The sequence below is a fragment of the Amphiura filiformis genome, chromosome 16 (assembly GCF_039555335.1).
Source record: "Amphiura filiformis chromosome 16, Afil_fr2py, whole genome shotgun sequence".
Lineage (NCBI taxonomy): Eukaryota > Metazoa > Echinodermata > Ophiuroidea > Amphilepidida > Amphiuridae > Amphiura > Amphiura filiformis.
Genome location: NC_092643.1, coordinates 41,164,716 through 41,184,067, shown reverse-complemented (window position 1 = coordinate 41,184,067; position 19,352 = coordinate 41,164,716). Strand labels below are relative to the sequence as shown.

Below are 19,352 nucleotides of genomic sequence, written 5' to 3'. Positions count from 1 at the left end.
CATTCAATGAGGTGTCATAATGTGCAGAATTAGATAGTGCATCTATTTAAAAAGAAATGAATTTACCCACATATGGTTTAGTTTTAAAATTATGACGGTATACGCTGCACTAAAATCGAACACGCACGATTCCCACTTATTCCCACTATACTACTATACGCAGGTATACGGCCTTTTCGAATAGTGCCCTCTTATGTGACCCGGAATACGGTACTATGAAATTACCTTGCTCGATTTAAGCTATACTCGTACTCCTGCAAAACTTGCACCGTATACCCGAATAGTATACTTCTATGTGATCGTAGCCTTATGTGACCCGGTACTATGAAATTGTCTTGCTCGATTTAAGCTATACGCGTGCACCTGCAAAACGTGTACCGTATACCCGAATAGTATAATTCTATGTGAACGAAGCCTAATACATTCATTTTTCATTCATCACATTATTTTCATTCATTATTTTCTTTCCTATCTTTCTTTCTTACTTTCATTCGTTCTTTTCTTCTTCATATGCATTTCTTTCTTTCTTTCTTTCTTTCTTTCTTTCTTTCTTTCTTTCTTTCTTTCTTTCTTTCTTTCTTTCTTTCCTTTCAACCTTTCTTTCTTTCTTTCTTTCTTTCTTTGTTTCTTTGTTTGTTTCTTTCTTTGTTTCTTTCTTTCTTTTCTTTCTTTCTTTCTTTCTTTCTTTCTTTCTTTCTTTCTTTCTTTCTTTCTTTCTTTCTTTCATTGAAAATCCCAAAACTATTATTAATAGTTTGGAAGGGTATCTTAGCTTAACCAACTAGGTCCTTCATACATGTTTCAAACATCAGTCAACTATGGTACATATCTGTTGTCACTGCTACTAATTGAAAGATGGTCTCTTAACAAGAATGATCTGGTTTCGTTTTGTATGCGAGGTGAAGGACAGAGTAGATGCCTTTGTAAATCCAAAAGGGTATTGGTTTTAAACTTATCTATGTTTACAACATCAATATGTCTCAAAATTAAGTATGTCACATATCTGTTGTCACTTACTACTATAATTGAAAGTGTTCTCTTACAGAAAGTTCTCTTCCAAAAAGATACAATGCACAGTTCATATTGCATTGTACAATTTAAATATGGAAAATTATAGCACTGCTGGGAAAGGGTAAGGTGTGCTACTATAATTTTTATCAGAACAAACATGGTCCTAGTTCTGGTTATAAATATTTATTTATGTTTGTGGTATACAGTATTTTATTTGGTGAACAAATGTCAAGTGCCATAGAATGTAAACTTTATGATAAACGTGTTTAAACATTATTGTATTAAGATTGTAATAACTTAAAAACTCGATAGTTAGCATATGTGCTTACTATCGAGCGCTTTTCAAACATGCAAACATGCAAACATGCAGACATGAAGAGCCCCATCCAAAAGTGTAAAGGGTTTTGAGCAAATCATCGATACACATAGTTATATGCGAACAAGTTAAGCGGTAAATGTGTGTCTCAACCCCATTAGCTCAGTTGGTAAAGCGCTGGACTTTGATACAATTTCATGTTTTCAAAAGCGCTAGATAGTAAGCACATTATGCTATCTTTTGAGTTTTTTACGGTATGTTTCCTCTCTATTTTCAATGTTACTCATTCATTACAACAGAATCATACTAATAAATAACTGGCACTTTCCTGTTGAGCTACATTCAGAGCTATGATCTTACCGCATATACTCAGTAGTAAGACTGTATAAATCACTCTCCGCATAGAACCGTGTTGCAAGTTCTAATAAACCATCATGCATTCCCTGGTATGTCAAAGCTAAGAGCTCATAAAATGCAGCTTCGATGTCAAACTCAACATACACAAGGTCGACATATTCATCAAAAGACATATTTCCCGATTTTGAAGAATTGTAGGCATCAACAAGGCCACTGGCTAGACACACACTTTTGAACAATCCCGCATGAAGATAAGTCGCAATATATTGTTGTTCTATTTGTAGATATATTTCGGAGCCATAAGATACATTTACAGGCTTCAACACGAAAGGGGATACTGCGTCATATGAAAAGGCTGTTAACTGATATAGCATTTCGGTATAAACATAGATAAAACAACCGATGATGGTTGCCTGAATATCTCCAATTATATCAGGAAAGGTCACATTTGTCTTTGCTCCTTCAAGCCACTGCCAAAGAAAGAGACTTATCTGGCTACGTACCTCGTCGGTAACTGGTGCAGACCTCCACCTATATCAAGTACATCATAAAAATCCGTAAAATAAAGCTTTATATCATCATGGTCATTTTCTTTCATTAATGATTGTATGATTGGTAAATAAATGCAGGAAAAAATCGATTATACGTCCCAATATTTTCATACTCACAATATGGCGTCATTAAAAGCTTCTCTTACGTACGACAAATCCTGATGTATATAAAGCATTACCGCCAGAGAATTAGATGGGAAAGTCGCTTGAGATACGGAAGCGCCATACTTCTGTTCACTACAAGAGCTTGGGCAGTCGCATTCATCGTTCTTTATTTCATGGAAATACTCTGTAGAAATTGATGTTAAATGTGGGTGGTGAGATTTTAACATAAATGGTGTTGTCGCAGTACTTTTTATAGAGTTAGCAAAAATGTATATCATACTGCAGTTATTGTCCGTTTTCCTATACACAATGCACAGAGCTCTCACATTTGACGCGTGACCTCTACAAGTAGTGTATGTAAGAAGTATAGGCAATTTCCTAGTTAAAGAGGAAGCCCCACCAGAGCAGTTCTTCTGGGGTGAACCAAACCTGCTGTTTATCAAATTAATCAGAGACAAGGTTATCGCTGAATTTGACATCTGCTAGTTGATGTTTTAATTTTATTTCATCAATTAGCACCTGTGAAATTCAGAGATAACCTTGTCACTGATTAATTTAATAACCAGGCAGGTTTGGTTCACCCCAGAAGAACTGCTCTGGTGGGGCTTCCTCTTTAACATCACTGTGTGAAAAATAACCGGCCAATATTTAAAGTGTCCCTGAAAATTTAGAAAATATAGTTTTGTAACATGTCCTAAATTTTTAGCTAATTTAGGTGTTTGGAAATATTCGCACTTTTGTGTTTTAGGAAGGATATGTAAACGTCAGATAACACCAAAAATATGAAGAAATTATTTCCAAACCGTGTTAAGTCTGCAAACCATTATGCTTCTCATTTTCAAGAACGCTGGTTAACAATAAGCACACTATTGTCTCATTTCGTAAGCAAAAGCCCATGCAGTATTGTTACCTTGCGTCACTTTATAATCGTTCACCCAACTGAAACTATAATACCAGTTCATTGCTCATTGCACAGGTAAAACAGAAACATGTGAAGGGTGGATTTAACCAGAGAATATCTGATTTAATCAGTTGAGCTGTTTTCAGACTGCATGACTGCATCATGTCGCAAAAGCCCAAAGAAAATCATTTTCCACATTGATATAGGCCTATCAGACTACTCCCCGTGGACTACTCATTGTATCCCAATTATTCTAATTAATCCGGGGGAGTTGACCGCAGTTTGTTTATAGCATTCTTAATCGTATTATGTGATCTTAATAATTATCTGGGCTGGATCTCCTTCAATGGAAGAACAGCAAGGAGGTGATGAAAGACGACTTTGTTTTTTTAACGTTCGTTATACATTTACATTTATTATGAAATATATATAGAGAGTATATGATGTCACCAGAACCACCTCTACTTGAAATTGTGACTATTGCTCATGTACCCTCATCAGGCATTATTTATCGAGTTGCCTCCCGTTCAAATTTCAAAGTGATGCATTAAGGGAAGGTTTCCACCAAAAACACTTTTTAAACAAAATTAAACATGTTAGACACTTCATATTTGTGACCCGGCAGCACAAATGAGCCGTAAATTCCCTAAATTGTATTCTGAGTTACGGTGTAAAATGTGTACGAAGGTCATATTCATCGGTAACTTAAGCTGGCCCGACATCAATAATTAATTAATAATTAACTTATTTGCATATTCTATTGGCGGCCATCTTGGATTTGTGGATGTCGGATGTCAAAAGAGTCCAGGTACATGACGGTAGAAACCTAATTCTCTTTTAAATGAAAGATATTATGAAAACTAAAAAATGTTGGAGTTAGATTTTTAATAAAGTATTAATTTTCTATAAAAAAAAGATTTTTGCACTCAATAGTGCCCTCTATACTATGATTTTATATTTTCCTAAGAAAATGGAAGGTTTTTATCAGATATCTAACTCCAATAGTTTTAAGTTTGCTTATAATCTTTCTTTTAAAACAAGATTTCTAGCAGGTTTCGTTGTGTACCTGGACTCTTTTGAAATACGACACTTAAAACTCCAAGAAGGCGTCAATTAGATATGCAAATTAGGTATTTTTTAAATATTTTTCGCTCTAATTCAACCCAAGTGTCCATGACACCCAATATACTTAGACAGTGTCGAATTTTTTTAATTAAAAATGGTTTTGGTGGAAAGCTTCCCTTAAACCTGACGATCAAACGCCGACATAACGATATTATGGCAATCATGTGGAACAACGCAGAATGTAATTGCTCCTAAGAAGGAAGGAGAACCTACCGTGGGTTGAATAGAAGCATCCAACTAATTCGTGAGGTCCACAGAAAGTAGCATTACCTGTAAGAAATCGATATTTATTGTTAAAATGTGTCAGAGTTTTAAAGTCAACATAGCAAGTAAGAAAGAAATTGAAAAGAATTGTGATGTGCCCTAAGTAATTTAAGTTAATCATTTAACTTTGTTTACAAGCTGAAAGTATTTCATGAGATGGAAAACACCCTTGTACGTGCAAGATAGTGATGTGGAAAGTCATTTTGGAATTCCCTCCAAATTGTTGTAAACAAAGTCAGATCTATGTTTGGAACTTGGAAATCCCCAGTTCAGCGTATTGCACCATAGAGGGGAAAAATCCAGGAAGTGGTGTAATGAGAAAGGTTAATGTGCATAATTAATCTTGGGAAATCCCAAGGTTGTATCATCTGTGAAGATGTAAATGAGGTGATGGTTTATTAATAGAGGATGGGTTTTTTTGCATGAGTACTGGTATAAAAAGCTGGAGGCTTGAATTTGGACTTTACAGAATGTCATGGGAGATTGTGAAACTCCACATGTGTGTGATGGTCTGCGTGCTTCAAAAAAGAAGTACATTTTAACCAGTTTATATAGCCAATAATTGGGCTATTTTAATACAGCACACAAACGTGTTCTTCCTCATCAAAGGATTAAAGTTCTTCTGTCGAATTACTGGAGTTTGCTGGGTTTGTGAAGGCCACGCATCTGTCAAAAAACAGCGGAGCTGTGTTAAAGAAACATGTTCCCTGGAGAAAGAGTAATTGGTGAAAGAAACACCATTATTGGAGAAAACAGCGCAAGGAGATATATTGTGGAGAGAGCAGCGCAAGAAGATAAGTAATAGGAGCAAGCAGCATCATTTTCGTGTGAATAAATAAGGATATATTACATCAGTCGTCCAGAACATTGCAAGAACTCTAACAAGAAGACCGCTGGTTAAGTACTGATAGAATAAAACTGTGATTGTGATTATTTGTATATTTCTATCCAAATTCAAAGAGGCTGACTCGTTTAAGTGTGGCAATCTACAAGTCTATGCCGACATTGAAAATAATACCATCGGTGGCGGTACAATCCCATAGCAAAAAGAAAAGTTTTCCGGTGACCACCCGATGACCATTCGGTGGTTATCAGAAACCTTTCGGGTACCTTTTCCAGAGTTATCCGAAAGTGCCCGCTAGCGGATACCTTGCGGATACCTAATTAAGTTATCCAAAAGTTTTCGGGTAGACACCCGGAAGTCTCCCAAAAACTCAAATATTTCAAATGAGTTACCCAGAAGGTTCCCAGAAACTTATATTCTTTGCAGGAGTTACCCGGTGGTTATCCGCTTTTAATTTGACCTTGAAAATAGCATTAAGCATCTTAAGAATGCGTGGGTGGGTATATGGTCAAATTAAGGTCACTGTATGAATTCAAAATGGAGTAGCTAGCTGTTGGCAGTTGGAATATATTTGTGCAGAATATTCAAGTTATTTGTGGTCCAAAATGTATGGATTTACATGTAGGACATTACAAGATGTTTAATAATTAATCTGGAACATGCTGTAGGAATTATAAAGCATTGAATGCTTGATTTCATATGACAATGCAGGTAGGAAAATTTGTATGAAATGATTTGTATTGATGCAGTTTTTATACACAATGTACCTAATATATGACACGTACATTTGAATGTTTAGTTTATATCTTTTCTAGTAAATCATACATGATTTTGACAGTAAATTAATGTCAATTAAATTACTAATCATCAGCTAATGTGTCAATTAACTTATAAGCTTTATGTTAAGCTATTTGTTGTAAATAAATTATAATATTTGATATAGAAATTATAGGCTGTGTCAGTGATGTGATCACACTTAGGTACTGTATACATGTTTATATGCTGATATCAATTTGGTTGTACATTAATTGAAATTGAAATCAGAAGAATATTTTTGTACAATAACTACAATTACACTGTACACTTTCAAGTTTCTTATAGCAAGATAGCACAAGCTCAACTGCCATGACTGCAAAGTTGTATTTCTCCAAAAACTATACAATTCAAATAATAAGCTAAATTGCCTAATAAATTTGTGCATACTCATGAATTTGTATTTCTGCATTCCCCAAAAGGTCAACAGGAAGTCTCCAAAGAGGTCACCAGGTATATCGTCACCAAAAGTTATCCGCTAGGTCCCCGAAAAGTTATCGGGTAGTTATCCGCTGGTTCCCCAAAAAAGTCATCGGGTGGTTACCCGCTAGTTTCCCAAAACACTCATCGGGTAGTCATCCGGTACCTATTACCTGAAAGGTATCCACTATTGTTTCCCAAAAATTTATCGGGTAGTCACCCGCTACCTATCTAATTTGCATGTGAAATTTGCCGGTGTCTACCCGGTGACTATCGGGAAGTTATCCGAAAAAGGTCTCATTTTTTGATATGGGATACCGCCCAACATAATTGCCACATCCCAAAAACCTGACATTGTTTCATTTTGGCCCTTCGGAAAATCCAGTCATTCTGTTTGAACTGTTAGTGCCATTTGAGCCGAACATTGGTAAAGCCAACTCTATCAAACACGATCGGTACGCTTCCCTTGTTTCCGACATTACTGACGCCGGGTAGGATTGCTCGTTAATTGCCATCGAAGTCGGCTCTAGAGGCTTGATCGACACCGGCAACACAATTAGTCTGTTCTCATGTCATCTTATTCCATCTTCAACTCGAGACATGAGCCAAAGACAAATGTCCAAGAAGTCATATAACTGTTTTCTCCCCGTCATGATGTATTTCCTCATTGTGTATGTGTATATTTGCTGTTTGTAATTGTGTTTACCCTTGCCTGAGATCGGTAGTGGATCTCAGTTGTTTTTCTTTTGGTTAATAAAGATGATTAATTAAAATAGCATACGAACAATCTCCCAGGCTTATCGGAGGTAAATAACCATACAATAAGACCTACCAGGCATGTAAAATGTTCTACAATTACAATTTGAAACAATAACATCCGTTTCGCATTCGAGAAAACATTTTGATTTGGTATACTGTCCAGATAGATATTTCAGATGGCCCTCGTCGTCCGGTATGCAATCTCCATATGGATCAGGAAGGCGCTCAACCTGGAATAAACATTATTAAGAAGAATAAAAATTATTGAATGTACATAGTATCAGAGAGCCCGAACCTCTGTTCTGTTTTTGAAACTTTGGCCATTTTGAACGTCAACATTTTAATCAGCGTTTTTATTCTTTGGTTTTAAACACATTTTATTTAGCTGTTTTGCTGTTTTGTTGTCATATACCCCAAATGGCTTTTTGAGACTCAATGTGCAAATGTTATGAACTTCATTTGCTTACAAATGCATTTGATCGCAATTCTTTTGTTATTTTCAGACGGAAAATTTTTGATTCAAATTTTAAATATTGTACTTCCATATTCGCTGTATCAGTGTTTCTGTGGCTAAGTGAATGACTAGGGGGATGTGACAGTCCTCTTTATCGGGCGGAACCTATTTTACGGTGAGTTATTTCTGAATGGTATAAATAGAGGTTTCAGAACCAGAAAGCATTATCTCTCTATGACCAGCTCTCACAAAATGAACATAAAGTTGACAAAAATAACTTTCTGAGATATTCCATATTTGAAATCCTCATTGTATACCCTTTAAGGGCTGGGGTATGAGCGACCTTGAAGTTCCGGTATCTGGAGAGGGGAAGCAATGAGTTACCCCAAATCACAGCGGCAGGTAGTGACTGGGCCGCCGAGTGCTAATATATATTTATTTTGGAAGGTTCGTGTTTGTTTTAAATTTTGGGGCGTTTTTCCAAAATTTGATATTTTTGGTCATATTTCAAAAAAGAGACAAGCCAAAGACAACTCTTTGGGCACATAGTTTGTTATTGTTATTGCAGTTCTTTTCCACATACCTACGTTAACATTCGATTGGGTGATTTACTAATATTATATATTTTATGCCTGCAATTTGGCGTTTTCAATGCGTTTTACACGTATCATGAAATTAACGCAAATATCTAGTCACGCTGCTTTTAGAATTTTTACCTGATCGTCGGCTTTTGCAGGCAACAGAATGCAGATTGGCTCACGATAGATGTCGTATTCCTCTATGTGGTTCACTCATTGATAAAATGAGTTTGCGTTCCTTGTAACAACACACACATTGCCGTCTGGAAACCGGGTCTGGTACTGATTTTGGGACAGCCAATAGACTTCAGCGCCGTATCAAATCTCATAAAAACCACACGACTGACGACTATGTGTTTATGTTTCCCACACGAAAGCTTGTGTCTACATCTATTACTATACTTCTTTGGAAACGTTGACCTTTGACCATTCTTTGTATAACGCCCTGATATGACCTTGATATGTTCGCTTGATTGGGTACGTTATAGCATCCATTTCATTGAGGTGTTAGGACTTGGTCAGTACAATACTTGCAGGGATACAATAGTTTAACATGGTGTGTGAGCATGGTGAAAGACTTATTATTGATTAGGCGCGGACATATTAAAGGCACAGGTCCTTTGCGTGTATAGCAGAAAATTATAATAGAATGTGTGAATAGAATGTTTGGAATTTTGCAACTAAAATACTAACTGCATTCTGCATTCTGTATTTATTTATTTAGGCCTATGCCTATTTATTTATTTACTGACTTATTTATTTATTTTATCTATTTGGTATATTATTAGTTAGTTAGGCCTAGTTAGTAATATTCCATGATAGGCCTACGTCGGTTTATTATTGATTGTTGATAACTTGACAACTTGATTGATTGATCGATTGATAGTCATTTCACATTATATTCCTAGTTTATAGGCCAATTTGAATAACATCGTGCATTAGATAAATAGAACTATCAGTATTGATTTATTCTATTCAGCAATATCAAGGATTACTATCAAATTTCTCATAGCTGATTGTCAGTTGGCTCAGTGGTAACGCAGTAGGTTTTACAATACCGAGGTCCCGGGTTCGATTCCCACCTCTGTCTATTTTTTGCAAGGCTGAGAAAAAAATGAAATTTCTGGACTGCAAACTTATTTGGCGCGCGATCTGAGCTGGTCCTTTTCTGGTGGCTGTGTCTGTTACAGGCACACTCCCTCTGCATCCAAACCAGGTTCACGCTCATTACACCTCCCTTAACTTCATACCAAACATGTTAGCATGGCTATTTGCTTTGGTCCTCAAAATCAATATTTTATTCTATTGATTGTTTTCATGATTAATGGACTGTATATTCTATAGTGTCCTGAAAACTTTATGCTCATTTTGTGGTAGCAGGTGATTGTGAGTTACGGCTTTCTGACTCTTAATCCTCGAAATGTCAATTTGAATAGTTTAGAGACTCATTTCTCAGTCAATTGACACCAAATGCTATAATCAATGATTTTTTTGGGAATTAAAAACAAATTTTAGTTTCATCCGGTATTTCATGACAAAAATTATCAGCAAAAATAATTAAATTCTAAGTATCCAGATTCTTTTGATCGAGCTGTAGGCATAGCTACGAATCGGCTCTTCGTCAATTATTCAGTTTTGTTTTCAATTGTATCCTAGCCTATTCTTGATTTTTTTTTCACAATGTGTTTGTTGCTTTCACTTATTCAGAGGAAATATCTGAATGCTGCACTTGCCAACATACCATCAACCATAGACTTTAGTTGCAGATGAAGGAGAGGGTGGGGTTGTTGCGGGATTGACAAAATATTGGACCTTGGAACCAACATGTTGTACCCTGGATGGAACGTTCAAGGGGCCTGACCCACCCTGAAAACTGTTCTTACATGTTATCATTATTTATGACTGTACACGATGAATGAGCCGTAAATGTCCTCAATGTAAGTTATAGTGTAAAATATGCATGAAGGTCGTATTCATAGGTACCTCAAGTTGGTGCGACAAGTATTTGATTTTAACAGCGCTAGTTAAACATCTTTTAAACCAATCAATAATCCTATTGCTGAAGAGGATAATAAGCTTCTACCTATTTCTATAAAACTTTCAAGTAGCTCTGGTCTTTGTTTGCTTTGCCTAAATCCTGTTTACTTTGCCTAAATTTTGTTGAAGGAGCAAAGTTCAACAAACCATAACAACGCTTCTGGATATCGTTTGAAATCAAATGGTATACCATTTTAAAGCTTTGACCGGGGGAGGAATTTACGGCTCATTCGTAGTGTACAGTCACATCTGTTACCTTTGCACTGTGGAAACCGCGCAAACTTAATTGATCATTTGCTTTTTGTAATGAGTTATGTTTCATCTCAGACATTTTTATCGGAAATAAATTGTGTTGATAAAATAACATCACAATGCTCTGGGATATGTTTCCCTCGATGTATCAAAGCATTGATAAAATAACTCATATGTAGCAGAAACAAATTATTCATATCTAACAGTCACTTGCATTGCATGTTTACTCTTGGATTGAATGCTAGTTTTCATTAGTATGTTATACATTGTGACGTAAATCTCATCTTTTAGAAAGGTTGCATCAGTGGCGTAGCCAGAATTGTTGGTGGGGGTAGGGGTGGGGGTGGTATTGGTGGGGAGGCAAAGTACCTTTAAGTAGAGCAGGATTTGGTCACAAATTGTCAAAGCATGTCTACAAAATATCACAGCGAGCAGCAACGGACAGGGGCAGCTGGTCCCACAGACTAGAAAATATACTGACTATTCGACAACAGTCCCCGTGCTTTGTATGCTGTGAATTATTGCGTATTCATGAGAACCGATGGTTCGTTCGTGCGTGTTTAACAAATCACGCCAGCGAAAGATCGGATTGCGTGTCTCCGCGTTCACGCGAAAGACCGTAACAATATATTGGCTCTCATTTACAAGGTGATGCTATATAAAGTCTATGACTGCATTTCACAATGACACTGACCAGAGATTTTACTATCCACGCGCAGAAAGGAAAACAAGTTATTTATTAATTGTAGTGAAGCATAAAAGGGGCACAATCAATTGACAAATTACCTCTTTTGGTTTAATTCGTACAGCAGTGTGCTTCCCAATATCTATCTCTACTCCAAAATCTTGTAGGTTAGCTACCTCATCCCTTGGATGTAATAGTACTTTAAAACCTGTATGTAGACGAGGTGCTGCTATGTGTTGTATGGGTTTAGAATCTAGCATAACGCCTAATCCTCGAGGTTGACCTAAAGAAACGAAATACAACAACAACAACAACAACAACAACAACAACAACAACAATAGCAAGAACGACAAAGACAGCAGCAACAATAACAAAAACAATAACAATGACAATAACAACATAAACCTGTTAATTTAAAGCAATGAAATTGTTAATAACGTATAAAGGAAAATTTATTAGCTGTAACATGATACCGCACTTGTGTAGAAACAAAACGGCAATGAGCGAGAAATACAATTTGGTGCTATTTGAAGAGTTTCAAATTGAAACTGATTACGTGGTGGGAAATTGCATACCCTTATATCATATTATGTTCAACTCAACTAAAATGAGTGGTGTTCAGCGCATGTGACATCGATCTGTAATCCTTTGCACAGTAAATGACGCTGCAGATTTTCTAATCGCATAATTAATTTCTTGTGCCGGCAAATTTAAACATGTTACACATGGTCATCGGATCTCATTGTACTTCTTGTCGGCATTTTGTTACAAGCAGACAACTTAGTAGAATTCCTTCTTTGTTTGCAAAGAATTTCAAACGGGGTGTTTCCATAATTAATTTGGACACAGACTTGCCGATCCGAGGAATTCGATCGCAGTAATCTCGTACCAAAGCGCCCGCGTTGTACCCATCGTGTATATGGTCAATTCCAGCCAAAGCGGGACAAAATTCTCTCTGGGGGCCATTTTGAAAATGTTTTCCTTTTCAATTCTAGACTTATCAAATGAGACGATCATATCTAGTGAATCATCAGGTGGAAGTGCCATCGGATTGAAAAATTACTTTTCTTGCTAGACCAAATAAAGTGTTAAATGCGCATATGCATGTTACCCACGAATTCAAGCCTTTTTCACCTGTTGTACGCCATAAAATTTCACTTTCTTTAATATCTTTCAATATTTTATGTGTGACTCATATACACTAGAAATCGGTGAAGACTTTGAACGTAAAATAGAATTTTATTACATATATCTACAAAGAAATATTTTGGTTTTTACAAATTTTAAGAAAGAACCAGGTGTACAGTTAAGATTGTGTCAATTCTTCGAACTCTTTCCAAAGTGGCTGTCATTTAACATTACTGTTTTATTTCGAAAGATTAGAATAAATGCTTCATTTAAATATAAAGTTAGATTTTGTATCTCGTCGCAGGATGAGGATCTCGGATGGATTCGTGGGTAACAGCGTCTGGAAAATAGCAATTCCTAATAAATTTTTTAATAAAAATAAAAATACTTTTCCGTATGTGAATAATTCAGGCTGCAATTGCACTAAAATGAATTTTAATCAAAATACAGACTACATGGAATATTTAGAATGGATCATTATGGCATTTTGGGTATAAAAATAATAAATAATGAAGTTGCCCAATTCAAATAGACAGAGCAAACAGTTTTATATTATTATTTTAGTAAAATCATTCCATATTTTCATGCAGCAATATTCTATTAACTCGTGTTTGACAGTTCCTATGAACTAAAACACTATCAATACATTGTTAACTATAATTTAAGTAGGGATTCGTGGGTAACCAAAATGTTCGTGGGTAACACATATTTGAAGGTATGTATTGGTAAGCGGCAAAATAGAAAATATTACAGAAGGTTGGAAACCATCATGCGGTTATTCCTCCATTGTGTTTCAATGATTCTCGTTTCTCTAACCAATTAACATTTACCCAAAAAATGGTAATTTAGGATAATCAATCAAAACTTCATGATACAGTTTCAGTATACCTTCAAGAGGATGCTATTAAGCAGGACTGTTTTGGAACCTATTTCGCATGTTTTCAAAATGTTAAGATGCATAAGAAACATATAATTTACGAGTAAATCCTTGGATTCGTGGGTAACGCCGAATTCGTGGGTAAAGCTATTAGTACTATAGTGCCGTTTGGGGTTTGCGTTTCTTAGGTGCATAAACTGTAAGTACTGTAAAAATTATAGCATACCCATGGCTTGAATATGTGCTGATTTAAACTTAAAATAAACAATCCACTTGTTTTTCAATAGCATCTATTCGGGATTCGTGGGTAACAAAAGTTTAAACCGTCGTAGATTCTTTTTTAAAACGGTGAACGTATTTTTACGATTTACAATTTTAAGCGCTTGTCAAACTAAATTCAGTGTCCAAAGTCATTAAATGTTAATTTAAGTTATGGCAATTATATTTGCTGGACTCGTGGGTAACAGTTGATACGTGGGTAACGTCAAATTTGATTTTATGGAATTTTATGGGTAAAACGTATTTGCATAAAATAATCACTTGGACCTCAGAATTATAGAACGAAACTTCGTTTCATGATATAGTCATTTATGGCATATTTACTTAACATTTTTCAGAACGATCATTTCATTTTTGATACGCGGGTAACAAAATTATTAGCCAAATTGACTTAATGGCCTCTAGAGTCCACAAACTTTGGTGGAATTCAATCGTTTTACATATGATGAGAGATCATGCAAACGTCTTTCTAACGGTAATAATTTCATTTTGATTGAAGGACATTCAATGACATATATGGTGCTTTATCTTTGAATTCGTGGGTAACGCCAATTCATTTAAGCCATCATAACTTGTCCCCTGGTATGACTTGCTAGTAAAGGCCTATATGCACAAAGAGAGCACATTGGACGTGACATGATATGCTCCATCAATAACGTGATTTCCTTTATTAATGACATTTTAAAGTGGAAAGTTAACATAGAGAGAATTTTGTCCCGCTTTCGCTGGAATTGACCATATACACGTGCGAGCAGTGATGCACATCGTCATCATCCCTATATCTTCGTGTTAAAAATTGCCGTGATAAGTACAGCGAATCTTCTCGTTTTTTAACAGCTACGCATCGCGATTTTGTTCGAGATAGGCCGAGCGATTCAGGCTAAGCATACCATGACTATCATATGAGATACCACAGCGTTTCTATATTCTACACATTATTACGATTTGTGTATGCTCTAGTACCCCATATGTGACCGTACAGCACGAATGAGCCGTAAATGTCCTCAATTGTATTCCGAGTTACAGTGTAAAATGGGCATGAAGGTGATATTCATAGGTATTTCAATTTGGTGCTACGTGTATCTCATTAAATGAGGTACACGTAGCACCAAATTGAGGTACCAATGAATACGACCTTCATGCCCATTTTACACTGTAACTCGGAATACAATTGAGGACATTTACGGCTCATTCGTGCTGTACGGTCACATATGATGTTTCTATTACAAGAAAAAAAATTGTTTTCAGGTAAAACCAAAGTTTTTTGTTTCCAGTACACTCACTCGAAAATCAGTACACTAATTAGCGGGGCCTTGCAGCTTGCTGTGGATATCTTTTACTGCATTTTTAATGAAAAAATTTGAAATCCAATGTAAAAATTGAGATATATTTAATTTTGAGAATGACATTTATACTATATAGGTATAAAGGAACGCGTTTAGCCCATCCAGGTGCACGTCCACTAACACAATGCATATGTAAACTTTCTTTATCTGTGTCAATAATAGAATATTGATTTCAACAGAGTATTGAGCTGTATGGAAACAAATATTTATAATACAGGGTGTTGACACTGTGTGATGTTTAATGATTCCGTAGCATCGAAGGTTCTTTTCAATAATTATTTCACAAATATGACTTTTTTTTTAAATATTTCTTCTTTTACCAGAACACGGCAAAACGATGCCTCCGTTCACTATCTAAATTAGCGAAAGATCAAGGAATTCATCAGTATAGTGCTTTTGCAACAAATTCAAATGAGGTTTGATAACAAGAAAATACATTTACAACCGAAATAACGTTTTGCTTACCAGGAGTTTTAACTTTTTGAGGTGGGTCAATTTCAATTGAATTGTATGTGAAGCACACGCCGTAGTTCGTTATTGTTGTTGTAAAATTTTCTGGGTCACAATTCTTCCCGTTAAAGCGACACCTGTGGAGGAACAAATTAGTTTGAAACATATTGGAAATTTGGCAATCAGGTGTTAGATATTGATAGAATGTTTAAAGGCGCATATTATTGGAATGTCATCTTTCCCTGGGTAAGATCTGACACCAGGCCAGCCCATGGCTGGAGGCACATCGTCATCATCCCTATATCTTCGTGTTAAAAATTGCCGTGATAGTACAGCGAATCATCTCGTTTTTTAACAGCTACGCATCGCGATTTAATAATAGAATATTGATTTCAACGGAGTATTGAGGGTGTTGACACTGTGAGAGGGTAACTTGAGTAGGTTTGTTTCACCTTGAAGGCAAGGATAGTCTTGCAAATATGGGCTAACTTTCCCCTAGAGGCCATCCAATATGCCATATACAGTAGGACTACAACTGGTGTCTACTGGTCAGTTTATACTCCGATTTCCGCATCTGTTATTTTAATATGCTCCTTTAAGGTGAGTACGATAGCAGTAGCCATACCGTAAAAGTTCGTCTAATGGCGCACCTGGGCTCCTTTGCCTTGGGGTAATTTTCATTACACAGGGGCCAAAAATAAAAAATGCTCCGATTTGAACGAAATTGGTCTCAAATTGCTAGTTATGTCAAAATAAGTCAAATAAGGAATAGTTGTAGGATGTTTCGTTACCTAGGAAACATCACAACATTGGTTGTGGTCAATAGGCTGTAGTGGGGGATTGACCTTTATGGCCAATTTTGTCAATAACGAAGCATTTTAGACAGTGCAAATGATTCCTTTTTTGACTTGCTTTTAAAAGCATGTCGAGCAATTTGAGACCATTTGCGTTGAAATCGGAGCACTTTCAATTTTTGGCCCCTGTGTGGCTAAAAAAACTGACCACCGCTCAAAATTTCACCTTTTTGCTAATAACTCAAGAGCGGTAAGTCGCAGGTAGGGCAAACTATACCTTTTCTGAATCCTTGCAATGAGAGAAATAATTTGGTGTTAATATTTTTTGTTAACATCTTGAATGTGTTAAAGGACCATAAAAGAAAGCTAAAAAAGTTGGTTCGGTAGAGTCCTGGGGTGGATGCACATTAAAACCTGGTAGATACCCGACTATTACTTCTTCATATGAATAAGTACATTGATCTTGATCTTACATGAAATGAGTGAGTGAGTGAGTGAGTGAGTGAGTTACTTACAATTTAATACTGTCTTCCTTCGTATGTGCATTATTCACGATGAATTCATAAAGTGACACATTACCCGGATATACATCGGGAAGTTTATATGCCACATCTTCACCTATTTTAAGGCCAGGGAACAGCTGTTGAATCAGGGGAGCACCTATGGCATATGCTGGAAAAATTCCGTTAAATATCTCCTCCAGAGTATCCAGTCTTATTATAAAACAAGATGAAAATGTAAAACGAATTGACATGGAATTACTATAAGTGAGCCAGGGGTCAAGAGGCCACTAGCTCCCCCATGCGCAAAGTATTGTTCCCCTCCCCCTGCAGAATGCCCGCGCCACTACACTTTCCCACCATTTTACTACATAGGGCCCAAGTTCAGTGCAAATTGAATATGAACTAATACATACCTACTGCCAGTAAAATCTACCTTCAAATGCTATTCTCACACAACAGTTAACATAGTATAAATGGACTTGCTAAATCAGATACCATGGTTTTAACTGGTGCGCAAGATTTGAATACCAATTTACGCATCAAGTTCTTTCCGATTGTGCACGAATTCTACGTTTTCTATACATAAACTTTAGCTGGTCCACCAAACCTCGAATATCAAAAATTAATTGATTATGTTTATCAAAACCAAATCAGAATCTGAACGATACGATGATCTTCCTAATTTTTCAAGATATATATAATTTGAAAAACCAAAAATATATCCAAGTACAAGCTAACAACGATGAGGTTTAAGCTGTAAACTTAAGGTTGACTTCCGGCCACGCACCAAAATATCTGTCTTTAAAAAGGTCTACATACAACACAACAGCAAAGATTTTTCTTGTATTCCTACCTGAACATATTCGTATTGCATATCGTAACTGCTGGAAATCGAGTTCGTTTTTTTCTTCGTATGTTAATTTGGTACTAGATGGCCGACCTATAAACTTATTTGTAGAGAGCAATATTTGATAGACTAAGCCAGACAATGCAAGCAGCACAACAAGCAGCCAGAACAATCTGAAAAAAAAGATAATCGTACGTCAAAGTAAAATAAATAAAGTAAACACATCAAATAAAGTAAGTCCGCAGTTATGTAACCCATCCTACACTAAAAGCTGATCTTGTTATGACAATTTGATTAATAAGGTCTTGTGAAGAAGCTTGTTGGCTCCAATTTGATACCAAATTTTGCTACCAAACACTCTAAATTGACAAATTTAAAAGTTGGTGTAATTTCAAAAGTTGCAAATCAAAACGATTCACGCGGTCAAAATTGTTGAGCGAGGTCAAGCGTTCTTGCCCGCGATGGGTCCTTGCCAATCATGATGCAGTCATGTCTACAGTAGAATTCACCTCGACCTTTGCAGGACTTAAACCCCATTAAAAGCTTAATTAAACCAAGATAACACTCATTGAAACAGCTCAACTGATTAAATCGGATCTTCTCTGGCTGTGCACATGTGTCTGTTTATATGTGCGATATAGCAATGAGCTGCTATAATACAGCTTCAGTTGGGTAACCGATTATAAAGGAAACGTAAGAAAACAATGGTAGTGGAGCTTTGTTCACGAAATGAGACAATGCCTGCTTTTTGTTAACCAGCATTCTTGAAAATGAGTAACATAATGATTGTTGACTTAACACGGTTTGGAAATAATTTCTTCATATTTTTGGTGTTATCTGTCGTTTACATAGCCTTCCTAAAACACAAAAGTGCGACCCTTTGTCAATCACCTACAGTACCCAATTTCGGCATACTATATAAGAAACTCATCATGATGATTGCCAGAGAATAATTTAAATATAGCTTGTACCGTTTTTTTGTGGCATCCTTCAGAAGTGAGCGGTCCGATACCAATATTTTCGGTCAAATCTCCATTCAATTAACACGGGGAGTTGGCTAGCTATGCCTTGCCCTCACTCATATTTTACAAAAGTGCGACTATTTCTGAACATCTAACCTAGCTGTAATTTTAGGTCATGTTAGAGAAATATATTTGCTAGAAGTTTGGAGAATAATTTAAATATTGGCTGGTTATTTTTCACACAGTGATGTTAACTAGGCAAGTGCCCATTCTTTCAACATACATCATTTGTAGAGGTCACGCGTCAATGGTGAGAGCACTGTGTATTGTGGAAAACGGACAGTAACTGCAGTATGTTATCCGAGTGCCGGTACAATGTGCGGTTTATTGAATGGTTAATGGCTGTGTTGTGATCAGACAAATAAATTGGTATATCTGTCGGCAGGATTGGAGCATTTTCAGTGACCTTTTTTGTGCGAGCTGTCGTGACCTCTAGAAGTCATAAGGGGTCAAATCCGAAATGCGATCTACATCTTAAAATAAAAAATATGGTATCTGTATCATAGGTATTCGTAAAATAAATAGTATTCAACCGTGTCTCAGTGTATTTTTTATCTCATTCTACAAGCAGAAAATATTGTTTGTAGTAAAATAGCACTGATGTTAAAATAATTTAATCAATATAGATAAATAA

At 36.1% G+C, this 19,352-nt stretch overlaps 1 protein-coding gene across 1 annotated transcript; it reads right to left on the bottom strand.

Moving 5' to 3' along the window:
- Positions 1–1,683: 1,683 nt before the first annotated feature.
- LOC140136409 (acid-sensing ion channel 1A-like) lies at positions 1,684–17,801 on the bottom strand. Its single transcript, XM_072158133.1, has 8 exons — positions 17,703–17,801; positions 16,862–17,059; positions 15,568–15,689; positions 11,574–11,755; positions 7,540–7,696; positions 4,580–4,636; positions 2,353–2,524; positions 1,684–2,215 (listed from the first exon to the last, which is right to left on the bottom strand). Exons 1-8 carry the CDS (start codon positions 17,708–17,710, stop codon positions 1,684–1,686), a joined length of 1,428 nt encoding a protein of 475 aa, XP_072014234.1. The 5' UTR covers positions 17,711–17,801.
- Between the last annotated feature and the right edge of the window lie 1,551 nt (positions 17,802–19,352).

Excerpts from the sequence above, each read along its gene's own strand:
- LOC140136409 (XM_072158133.1), bottom strand. Across the intron at positions 11,756-15,567 it reads TCAAAAAGTTAAAACTCCTG|GTCAACCTCGAGGATTAGGC; the intron begins GTAAGCAAAACG and ends TCGTTTCTTTAG. Across the intron at positions 2,216-2,352 it reads GCTTTTAATGACGCCATATT|GTGGAGGTCTGCACCAGTTA; the intron begins GTGAGTATGAAA and ends TACTTGATATAG.